The sequence below is a fragment of the Alosa sapidissima genome, chromosome 10, assembly GCF_018492685.1.
Source record: "Alosa sapidissima isolate fAloSap1 chromosome 10, fAloSap1.pri, whole genome shotgun sequence".
NCBI classification, from domain to species: domain Eukaryota; kingdom Metazoa; phylum Chordata; class Actinopteri; order Clupeiformes; family Clupeidae; genus Alosa; species Alosa sapidissima.
Genome location: NC_055966.1, coordinates 23,415,683 through 23,428,309, shown reverse-complemented (window position 1 = coordinate 23,428,309; position 12,627 = coordinate 23,415,683). Strand labels below are relative to the sequence as shown.

General features: G+C 45.5%; 1 protein-coding gene across 1 annotated transcript in view; it reads left to right on the top strand.

Annotated features, from left to right (window-relative positions):
• The first annotated feature begins 330 nt into the window (after positions 1 to 330).
• Positions 331 to 12,627, top strand: part of stt3b (STT3 oligosaccharyltransferase complex catalytic subunit B) — a 47,044-nt gene continuing 34,747 nt past the window's right edge. The window contains exon 1 of the mRNA XM_042107421.1: positions 331 to 845. Coding sequence (XP_041963355.1) covers positions 589 to 845 — 257 coding nt within the window. The 5' untranslated portion in view covers positions 331 to 588. The remainder of the gene's footprint in view (positions 846 to 12,627) is intronic.

The window sequence follows — 12,627 nt, the reverse complement described above, 5'->3', positions numbered from 1 at the left end:
CAACCAGATTCGCTCCTGTGGCGGCCTCTACGTTTTCCTTTACCCAAATTCATTTATTTAATTGGCCCTCTATTCTACGACTCTGTAGCCTGGTGACGGTGATTGGTTTTAACACAAGGCTGTTACTGCGAAAAACAGATGGGATTGGTTACTTCGTAAACAACGATCCTTCTGTCACTGTTTGTCATTTGCCCGGACTTTGAGTCATTCTATTGGTGAAAAAGCCGCCTGTCACGAATTGACCTTGCTCGGATTGGTTTTGAAGTCATTACATTCATCCCGCCCATTCATACCTGTCCTGCTGTAAGAGGTTGAATGCTCTTCCTACAGTTCTAGTTGTCCCGCCCTGTACCCCAAGGAACTAGTCGGTCTCGTGTGCTGAGTGGTACAAGCCGGCTAGCATGGAGCTTTGCTGCAAAAATTGTTCATAATAATTCAGCAACAACTGAAATAAGATAGCGATATCGGGTAATCAGGGACTTGGTGGCTAACAACCACAGGCGCCAAAGTGGGAAAACGGCGGTGGTTTTGGTGCTTGGCTGTGGGGAAGTTCTCTCCTGACCAAATCCAGTGCCGCTCACACAGAACATGGCGGAGCACCATTCCATCTCAGAGTGCAAGCACAAAGCGTCTTCGAATGCCGGGGGCTCGCACTCTGGCAATGGTCGACCGAATTCCGTGGCTGGAGGTGGTGTCGGAGGCCTCTCTGGTGGACTGACGCAGCCGGCAGGATGGCAGTCCTTGTTGTCCTTTACCATACTCTTCCTGGCCTGGTTGGCAGGATTCAGTTCAAGGCTCTTTGCAGTAATACGCTTCGAGAGCATCATCCACGAGTTTGACCCTTGGTGAGTAACGCTAGCTAACGTTAGCTAGCTAGCTTGCTAGCTTGCTACGCACTCTCAACGTCAGTTTCTAGTTAGCCGCAGGTACTCAGGTACACCCGTCATTGCTAATGTATGAGTTTGTTGTCAGATGTGTTTTTTTTTTTAATCCAAACAGAAAATCGATGTTCGATTGCCTTACGTTACCTGTAGTTTTGCAGATTACATTATATTAGCCCGATACAGCTAGCCTTTCTGCTAACGAGGCCAGGGCGCCTGAGAGATAAGCAGAGAGACAATGAAAGTTATTCCTAATGTAATGGCAGCACAAGATAATGTTATCAGAGTGTAGTTACCTCTGTGTATCAAGCCATAACAGTAATGATTGCAAGGCTCCACTGGAAGAGTGCCATTTTCCAGACATGACAGTTTTCTCAACTGACAAATCAATGAAGCCAATGGCTAACTTACCTCAAGGCACAGTTAACGTTAACGTTATATCAAAGTGTCAGCAACCCGGAAATTGATTCAATAAATCACAGATGTCAGTATTGATACGCGATATCGTGGAAAATGCATATGCATGACCACTAGTTTATGATAAAAAAAATAAAAAAAACAGCTGGATATGATATTTTTTGGGGAAAAAAGTTAATCCTGGTTTAACTACACTGCTAACTGACGAACGAATCAAGCAAAGTAAATGGGTCTACGGCGGTCTTTCACACAAGGCTGGTTAGCAAGCCCTCACCAAACCTCTTCGTGCGTGCTTACACAGATGATGTCACATTCATAAAGGGAACTTACTAATGCCTGGGAATTCACCCAACACCCCAATCTCTTATGCATTTTCTAACTAAGAAACTGTACATCGTGTCAGTAGCCTAATATAATTAGATAGTGCCGGCCTACTGATGTCAGATGTGCAGATTGCTGCTCGTGCGCAAAGTGCTACCATAGTAAAGTGCATTGCAAAGACGATGTGTGTGGACATGGTTATTATATGTGATTTACGCCCGGGAGCAGAGCATGACGATTTCCATCGCTAATCCTACATTGCATCATGTTCCCACTGTGCCTGGAAGTTTATTATTATTTCATGAACATCGAGTACAGCATTTTTCTTGTTTCCGGCTGATTATGATGCTCAATGGGCTTCTCACATATACATGCCCAGCACCGTCATTAGCCTTGCCCCCCACTCGATTGGTTGCTCCATGAACATTATGCATGAAAACCTATACACAAAATGGGATTGCTCAGTTTCTTCTGTCTTTACAGTTGTCCATTAAGTTGTCTGGGTGTTGTTTGAGTGTTTGCACGGTCTTTTCCACCACCATTTCCCCAGTCTCCTGCTTTTGGCTGGTAGCGAGAGATGACTGTCAACCCTAGAATCGTTATTTTTAAGTTGAAGACCACTCTCCTTTGCTGCTCTTCCTTGTTGCTATTCTGCCCAAGTCTTCATTCTACTTCCCAAAACACACACACACACACACACACACACACAGACACAGACAGGACATTAAAAAGTTATGCCTAATGTGAAAAAGCCTTCTACAGTTAAGTGGCACAGTCAAAATGCCCTGATGCATAAATCTATTCACGGGAAATATGGAAATGGCTTCAGATCTTGCCTAAAGTAGGCCAAAAGCAAAAAGGGTGGTCACTTACTACCTTCTTCACAGGGTGTTGCGTGATATCCTGTCATGCACGTGGCTTTGAAAGGAAGCTGGAGTCTTCCTCCTTTTTAAGAACCATGAGTATAAATCTAACAGTAGGCCTTATGCTACCATTAGTCAGATAACACAATGTAGCTAATTCCAGGCTTAAGCTAAGACCCCTGCTGTCATGCTGTTGTTCCAGAGGGTACAGTCTGGTTTTGCTGGACTCATAGCATTGGCCACGATGTCCTTCTGTGTGTATTGTTAGGATGGGAATATTTTCTTTTGCATAACCTACAACATCATTTAACTTGCAAAGTCCTGTGATTTGCATTAATGTGCAAATATTGCCGGTCATACAGAAATGGCACACACAAGCAACGCGGAATACGGGGCCGGACATGTGAACTCGTATTGTGTCTGGTCCATATTTCCTGTGAAACCTGAAGTGTGGATATGAGTGATATATGGAATTGCATGTGGTTTCATGCTATGGTTATGATTTATAGTTACTTGACATGTTCAATAGAGGCGAGACTGTATCAAATCACTCTAAAGTTTTAATTTTGAAAGATTGTCTTTTTAAATGAATAAAAGTACATTTCAGAGCTAGGGCTTTTTTTCTAGTTGTATTTATGGATTCATACATCGAGTGCCTGAACTCATTTTTTACGTGTCCAGTGTCTAATTATACATCCAACATGAACTTGACTCAGCAGTGGTTCCATCCAAATCTCTATCATTGAAGTGATGCAGAAGTTACTTACAGCTTGGCCGGAAGGACTTGGAAATGTTATTCTTCTTCAATATATAGTACTTTTCGCCTCTTACTTTGGTACAAATTCACCTGCTGATGCTTGCAAGATGTTAACTGATGTATGGTATGTGTCCCCTCACCATGGTGATCAGACACATTGTTAAGTGCTTTTTGCATTGTAATAGGTATGATGACTGAATGTGTTGCCAATGTGTGAGACTCAAGGTCTAGCTGCTCAAAAGTTGGATGGAGGACCACTGAAGTCATTCATTAATTTGAACAACTTGGTAGCATTATGACTCAGATCTGTGGGTGTTTGTGGATCTACTTCCCCCCAGAGATTGTCTAGCTTTTTACGGTTTTGTTTAGTTTGATAAGTGCTAAGGTGTATGTGTGCGGTGTGCGAATATGCAAACATATGTGCGTGTGTGTGCGTGCGTGCGTGCGTGTGTGTGTGTGCGTGCATGCGTGCGCGTGCATACGCCCATTCTGCACCTCTGTGTGTGTGTGTGTGTGTGTCTCTGTGTGCACATGTGCATGTAAACATATGGCCCTTTGAATTTGATAGTGTAAAGAGTACGTTTTAAAAGGTTGTAGGCGGTAGAAGTACTTCTGACCAGCCCTTAAACTCTTTGATCTCCTTTTTTGTATTACAGCAGAAAAATTGAGCCATTTTTTTTATCACTTTAATCATGCCTGAAGCTCTAGCCAGTTGCACCCACCCTCTCTCCTTCTCATTTCTTGTGAACTTAAATGGAAAAATAGTCTGATTTACAAAGACAGATTTGAAAACTCCACATTGTGGCTTGTAGCCTTTGATCTGTTGCGTCTTAAGTTTTATTAGGTCAGGTTGAGCAACTTTGTGTGTGTGTGTGTGTGTGTGTGTGTGTGTGTTCGTCCGTCGTCAATGTCAGGAAAGCATTTTGGTCGTGATCGTGTGGGTGTCAAGGAATTGAGTCAGGCAGTAGCTCTGGCTGAAGGCTCGGGAAGAGAGCAACAGCTGATGCCTCTACTTTCCTGGCTGATCCTGAGCGCCACAGTGCCCCTGTTAAGCAGAGAAATGGTAGGTGGCAGCAGGGGACTACTGGCAGTCTCTTGTTTTTGCTCTGTAGGAAGGGGGAGTGATTCAGCGTGGACTGGACACCTGAAGAAGACCCTAGTGAATATGGGGTGGGTGGTGGTGCTGTTAGTCATCAAGAGTGAGTCATCATGAGCACAATTATTGTTGTTGTGATAATTGTCCATCCATCCCCCCCCCCCAAAAAAAAGTGCTCAGTATGATCCCATTAAGTTATGTTGCATAAAGTTTTATCCAATTTCAACCTCTCATGCATGGTATCACCACTTTCAAACACGTGCACAATCCCTGTGTGACTGGTGTATGTGACTTTTTGTGTGTGTCCCTCCAAATGAGGAATTGCTGGCATTCCGAGGCTGTTGGCTGGCATCAGGCTGCTTCTCCCAGAGCGGACCATAGTCTTGAAGAGGAGCCGAGCTTTCCATTGGGGAGCGGAGCCTAGCTGACAGCCCATGATGTTTTAGAGAGGGAGTCTCTTTGCTCAGCACTGAGAGCCTCAGCTCAAGCGTGACATGATTGCATACTGTGTGTGTGTGCGTGCGTGTGTGTGTGTGTGTGTATGTTTGTTCTTCAGATGCTTTCAACATCCATGTCCCCTGTCCACCCCTCCCATTAAGACATCTGCTCAAGTGTGGTGCAGAACTGTCCGAATCATGTCAAACAAATGAAGTGTGCGCCTTTCACTGCACCCCCACCACCACCACCGCCACCGAGATGCTTCTGACTTTCCTCTTTTTTTCTATGCTATTTTCTTTCCCTCCAAGGCCCCCTGTCTCTCTCTTCCTCATTCGTCCAAGCCTCGTATCTGCAGAGCTCATTTGCGGGCTAACTGACTCTTCCACTAAGTCGGTGTGTTTTTAAAGAGGCTGATTGTTGCGTGGGGTGTCGGGGGGCCTGCTTAGCTTAGCGGCAGCTCAGTCCCTGAGAGCATGTGGAATGCCGGCTAATTATTAGCGGCTCGTCAAGTTGACTTGGCAAGGTTGAGCCGTGGGGAGGGCAGGGTCATGACGGAAATGCTGTGGCTGAAGGATTTAACTTTTTGTTTTGTTTGGTTCAGTCTCTCTCTGGTGGATTGAAAGAAACTGTTTGCAGTCAACCTCTTATCAACCTTGAGAGCATGGATTTCTTTCTTCATACAAAATAATGCAGCCCTGTAGTTCTTTTCATTTGTCCTTTGTGTGTGTTGGCGAGTGTGTATGAGAGAGAGGGAGAGATACAAAGAGTATAGACTGGTACAGTTTGATTCAGTGAAATCATTTTGCTTTCTATGAACTAAATGTGTGTGTCTAGTTCACCTTGACCTTTGTGTGTTTTTGAGGAAGTAGACGCCAAGTAATCGTGGACACGTCGGTGCACAGGTCTCTCGTCGATAGTCATTCATGATTGGCCTTCATAACTCAAAAAAGAGGAACCATTGCGATTAGCTTTGAGAGCTGCTTATTTGTGTTAGCACTGTGTTAGTAAGTACAGTAAGCCAAATTTTCAGTTCAAATTTTCTCAACTCAAGCCTCATTGCGTTGAGAGCGTAGATGAGGTTGATGCCTTTGGAGGCCCTTCAGAGAACACACACACACACACACACACACACACACACACCCACCCCTCTTCCTACTTCGAGATAAACTGATTGCTACGGCGCATTCACTTATCTCCCCTTTTCATTTGCCCTGTTGCTTACCTTCCCTTATTTTTGCTTGCCATCTCCTCACTCAAATGCCCCCCCTTCCCCCCCATGCCATTTTTAGTCACCTGGGGGAGGCCACTGCATCACGTGCAGTGTTTCCCTTTACAGGTACTGTCAGCGATGCTGGATGACATAATATGAGTAATATTTGACGTAACGTAATATTTGAAACAAAGCCCAATAGAGGAAACTCACCAGTCCCCTCCCCGAACTCTTTCATTTCCCCAAAAATCCAGGAAGCGTGTTGCTTGCTTCACTCAACGTTAACAACGTTTTGCCTGAACACATCTAACTAACCAGTCAGCCACGCTCTCTCCCCTCCCCCACTTGACAGTGCGTGTTTGCCAGTCCAGTATTCCTTAAGAAATGTCACTTATACAGGCAGGGCAACAACGATACCGGTATAACGTGAAAAGAAACCAGTTGAAGTCGACCGCACACGTTTATGAACGGCCTTAAGTCAAAGCTGTAGCTTACTTTACCCTGATGAGTGTGTGGTTAAATTACTAAAGTATTTACAGCACAAAATATATAAATAACATAAATGTAAATAAAGAAATATAACCTCTTAATTTGTTCTCCAAGTGCACTACATTGATTAATTTTCATACGGTGGAGCATGTCCCCCCCCGGTACCCCCTAGACTAGGTCCAGGAGAGGGCCCCTCAGAAAACCCTGTGGCAAACACTGGAGTGAGGAATTAATCTGTCACTGAGCTGTCAACGAGTGCTGTGATATCAAGTCACAGCTCATGCACTCATCCACAAACCACACTCTCACACAGGCCCAAATAGTTGGGCACTCCAGACTCGTGACTTTGTGCATTGCAGTGGGTGGGGGTGGGGGCAATGCTTCTATTTGCGTGAAAAATCAGAGCAATCAGCATGTTTTCATCACATGGATTTGTATAAGTGAAGGTTTTTTTTTTTTCACTGTGGAAAGTGCACTTGGTGTGTTGACCGTGCTTGCTTTGCTGTCACCCAGGATTGTTTATCTGATTCTGGCCAGAGCTCTCCGGGGCTTGCTGTTACGTCCATTAGCATACCAGCTCCAGTCCCACTGCGCTCCTTCCACAAAAGGGGCTCACACTAGATCCACGCGTTGCTCTGAGGCTTGGATTTCCTGTTCTTTGGGTCCTTGTTCCAGCATGTTCAGCTCCATGTGCTCGGTCCCATGGAGACCTCCTTTTTTTTTTTCTGTGAGCTTTCGCCTGCTCGGTGCAGAACATAGATTGTGTTTTTGATTCGGCACACGACATAAAGATATCACAGAGCGAATATGGCAGGATGAAATGCACGCCCACACAATAACCTCAAAGAGCTTCAAGCTCCTGTTCTTTGTGTGTGTGTGTGTGTGTCAGCTCTGCATGGATTTGTTCATTGAGGGAGAGTGCAATAATTTGACCTCTTTCCCCGATCGCATTTAGCCCCTCTGACTGGCGTGTGTTCAGCACGCTACGTAAGCCAAATTCCGAGGCTTGTCAACGCTTAAATCTTAAAAACCTCTGAAAAAGGTCCTCTGCTCGCATAACGTTTGGGCGCTGCGTGTGGGGATTTTCAAATCCCCCAAAGCATGCCACAGCTGAACTCCACTGAAGGTATACAACAGAGAAGCATAATATTTGCTAAGCCTTCGTCCAGCGACATAGACACACTGCTGCTCGGGGTGGGTGATGTTCTAATGCATCTTCTGAAAGCAACGTCCGCAGCCTCTGTGCACCCCGTCATCTCGGCTGAGTCGATTCCCTCCGCATCAATCATAACCGCTAATTGGATTAGCCGTCTGAGCCTAGTGGAGGCGGATGGCTTCTGTGAAGGAGAACAAACGGCACAGGCTCAGAATGAGTCCCAGCCTTCTCTCAACTGCATTGGCAGAGGGCTACCAGAGGGGGGCTCCACTCCCACCCACCGGAGTGGAGCAGGGTAAACGGATGGTTGGGGAGGGGAGGCCAACCAGGCGGTGCCGTTTATCTCCTCAGCTGCAGGGACGTGTAGAGGATTTGTCAAGGCTCATTTGAGGGCTGGAGAGGAGGCTCTCTGCAGGCGTTGAAGTGTTGTGTGGAAAAATAGCGCCTCTCACTCTCCTCAGCCCCTCAGTTATGTAAACCAAACTAATTTGTCTGATCTTTTCCTCCTCAGAAGTGCCTCTCCTTCTCCCTCCAGTCCCATCTCTGGCCATCTTGCAGTTTCTTCCCTGCTTATTATAAATCATTCTGCAGAGGTCATTGCTTATGAAGTCCTCACTTATATTCTTTGTTCAGTAGGCAGTCTATATCTCTCCATTTTCACCATAGTCATCATATCTCGCACTGTACCATTATGTGACTGTTTATTGATGTGAGCAGGTCTGGTTATGTAGTCTGATATCTGTTTAAATGGAGTGTAGCAGGCTGACAGCACAATGCATCCACTTAATGTGTGGTGTTTTAGGACTGGACTGGATGTGTCCTGACCATTCTTCTAATACCAGTGGAAAACTCTTAGATCATTGTTAGATCTTAGATCTCTCTCTCTCTCTCTCTCTCTCTCTCTGTCTGTCTGTCTGTCTGTCTGTCTGTCTGTCTGTCTCTGTCTGTCTCTGTCTGTCTCTGTCTGTCTCTGTCTGTCTCTGTCTGTCTGTCTGTCTGTCTGTCTGTGAGTGTGAGAGACAGCCAAGTCTTTAATATTTGCACTGTCTATTGTATGTTGTCTTTGCAAATATGTAACTGAACTTGTTTTTGTAATCACTATTTTATTTACACAGTTAATGAGCAATGGCATTAGCAATGGTGTGTTTGACTTCAATGTGAGTAGCATGTGGTCTGGCTTGTGGTTTGCAACTGCCGTAGTGACTTACTGATAAGTATGTCTGTTGGGCTAAAGATGCTACAGAAAGAGAAGCATGCATCATGTTAAAGATATATCCTCCAGCATGGTAACTGTGTCTTGACATTATCCTGTCCACTGTATCTGCCTCCTGAATGGGAAAAGGAGATTAAACGTCAGAAGTGTTTTATTTAGATACGATAGCCACGCTTTGTTTTATTGTCCTGATTTTAACTCCTTTCGCCCACGACCTCCTGGGGTGGGTAATACTGTTGTTGACAGTGATATATTAACACACGTTACATCACAGGAGCTAATTTTTAACTGCGTAGCGTACTCGCTCATACTCTTTAAAAAAAAAAAAAAAAAGTGTTGTGTTCATAATTAGGATTACATTTTAAGAAGATTAGAGTAACCCCCCCCCCCCCCCCCCCCACCTCTTAATTTCTTCCACCTCTTCATGATGCTAGATTCATCTTTCAAATGTGTGAACAAGAGTGCCATCCAGAGAATACCATAAATATTTATCAGCGTTGCTTTCTTTGTTATATTTTTCTTGGAACAAAACCATGTGTTTACCCCCTGACTTGATGTGTGTGTGTGTGTGTGTGTGTGTGTGTGTGTGTGTGTGTGTGTGTGTGTGTGTGTGTGTGTGTGTGTGTGTGTGTGATCAAACCGAATGGAATAAACTAGGAAGTCTGAGTACATTTGCTCTTGCTGTCTTCGCCTGTTGTTTTCGGAACATCCTCTGGCTGATTTAGGCGACCCACAAAGGATACTGTGTTTGCTTGTTTGCCAGTGGTTGGATTGGTTCCTTGGTTGGAGAGTTTGTGGGCCTTGCAAGGGTAGATGAGGTCTCACATCTTCAAGCATGTGTACACACGCGCACATAAACATCTTCTGTCTTTAATCAGCAAGGAAATGGAAGCCTCTAGAGCCTTATACAAGGTTAAACTGCTGTTTCCTGACACATTTGAATCTTTAAGATACACACACACACACACACACACACACACACAAACACAAACGTGTGCACCGATATACACATCACAGAGACACTTAGACACACATCACACACACACACACGCTTGCTAATGTCCTGTGATGATGAGATTAAAGGTGTTTTAGCGAGGTTCTTAATCAGCACTGAACGGATGTTCAGTTTTGCACTTCAAGCAGAGTAAATGTGAAACGCCGGCTCCACCTTCTCTTCTGTCCAATCTTTGCCTTTTTCAAAGCGCCTCTCCTAATTAGCCAGCAGACGGCACTGTCAGAAGATCCTCCCTTTTCCCCCCCAAACAAAACAACTCTCGCCAGTCGGTGGTCAAAAATGTATCTGCAGTGGGCGAGAGCCTCTCTATCTGACCCTGTGTATATATATAGTGGAAGAGCGACGACTCTCTCTCAACACTACGGAGCTCTTGTAAGCTGATCATCATCAATAAAATAATAGTCTAAATATGCAGCCTGAGTATACGGCACCTTTCTATTATTTCTAAGTTCTTCACCAGTGATTGGCTCCTCATGGAAACTTGTTGTTGTGCACTGCTCTTTGTTCACTTTTATAGGATTTTGTCACTTTCCATTCCCCTCTTATTTTTGCTCCCCTGTCAAGCCTCTCCCTTGCATGTCTGCTCATCCCACGGTCACCTTGGTTTTATGAGGACGGCTAGCTTGCGGTGGATGCTTTATTTTATAGGCCATATCTATGCCATATATTATTAAGCTGTTTTTTGCCCACCTTACTCAGCCCCCTGATTTTCTTCTGTTTTTTTTTGCTGAGTCGCCACCGCCTCAGCCTTTCCTGTTCATGCTGACTCATGGTTATTAAGCTCAGGTCCGGTGACGTCCTGGAGAACTTTTAACAACCATGCTGCGCTGTCATCGAGTGTTTTGCTCGCCTCTCCTTCCCCTCCGCTGCAGCCGGTTGGGTCAGACACAGCTGGAGATCATGGTGGTGATGAGGACTGGTAGCCATCATTCATCTTTCACCATTCAGCTCTCCTCTTTCTTTTATGCTTGATCTTCAATCTCTCTGCCCCCCCATCTCTCTTTCTCTAGCCCCCATTGCCCTTTTAACTACTGCCACACACTCTCCCTCTTTTACGTATCCATTTCGTCTGTGACATTTTGTTTGCTAAAATGTAATGACGTATGGACACAATATGTCATACCTCACAGGCAGTCCTGTCATTGCTGTATGGACAGTGAGTGAGTCAGTGTCAGTGTCTTGTCAAGCTCTGATGATAACGCTGCTACCGCTTTCAGTATCTCACCCACAATCTTGGCTGGGGCCACGGAATATTATTTAACGTGATGTACCAATACTGTGCCCAGGTAGTGAAAAAGGAAATTATTATGCTATGTTATGTTGGGGCATAGTAAGATGCTTGCGTGTGTCAGCCTTTGTGTGTGATTGAGCTCAACAGTGACCACAGGTCAGAGAATTAATGCCCCGGCCGAGCCCATCATGCTTGGCCCGAGTCCTTTGGATCCAGTGACCTGGAGAGAGAGGCGAGACGGGAGAGCGAGGTGGAGAGGAGAGCGGAGCAGAAGGCTTTTGGATGGCGCTGAGGAATGAGGAGAGAAAGGGGGGGGGGGGGGGGGGGCTCTCTCATTAGAATACAGTAATTGCCTTTTGTTTCCTTGACAAGGTGACAGAGTGAGGATTCATTTGGCTGTGGCAAAAAAAACTCCCATTCCTCTAGGCGCTACTACGCTGCTTGCCGGCTGTCTTTATTCATGCCGTTCCCCTCTAAAACACACACACACACACACACACACGCACACAGTCCCTCTATTAGCCATGAGCTCAAACATACGCTTTGATCGCCTTCCTTGGCACGTAAACATGTGTGCGTCTGTGTGTGGGGGTGCAAACCTCAGATACAGGTGGCACACAGTCAACCTGGGCATTTGGGTTACCTCCGAGTCTCCCGTCCTGGGCCCTGAGCCCTTTGGCCTGCTGGGTTTAATTGGATGAGGTTCAGGTGAGTGCTCGGCTGCCAGGATTAGCTCTATTCATCTTCTGCCTGCGCTGAAGGGTAGTGGACTACCAGCTGATCAAGTATGCAGAGGATGCTGCTGTACCTGTCTCCCAGGTGCGGAGAGAAGCAAATGAGGGATCATCATCATCATCATCACCTTTTGAGTTTCCAAGACTTCTTCACAGCGTGAGCCCAGAAGCGGTTCGATTCAGTTCTTTTTTGGACCATATCTGCAAAAAGTCAGCCAGGAATTGGACTGAAGTGTTGATTTAGGTTTCAGTTCTCCGAAGTATTCCAACGAGCTCATCCACAGACTATGTTGGGTATGCAGGCCAGCACTGCAAGAGGCATCACTCACATTAATGCCCCACTTGGTAGACTCCTAACCAAACCAACGAAGTGTCTGCCTGCTAGAGCCTGCCATTACTGATTTATGATGCCCTCTGAGGCTCAGTTGGATTGCTCTTGTGCGTTATCTCCAGGATTTCGTTTTTTTTTTTCCATTTTGCCATGTTGTGCTTTTCTACCCCCATATACGACTGATGTGAAAGTTCATGTAGGATTATAGGCTACCCTGGGCTTCAAGCAGTGAAACCTAAATCCCCGTTGGTAAAACCTTTCCCACTTGTCATATGCTGCTTGTCACTTTACAGATGTTTGTAGCAGACGTGGGATGTTGCCATTGTTACTGGTGGCAGCAGTGGGACTCCTCCTCCAATCCACTCACCTCTGAGCAGCATCAGGCTTAATGAATATATTTCTTCTTATTACTTTGCCCCTCTGGTGTTGCAAAACTGCCTCTGTGTGGAAGCTGAGCCATATCTCAATGCATTTT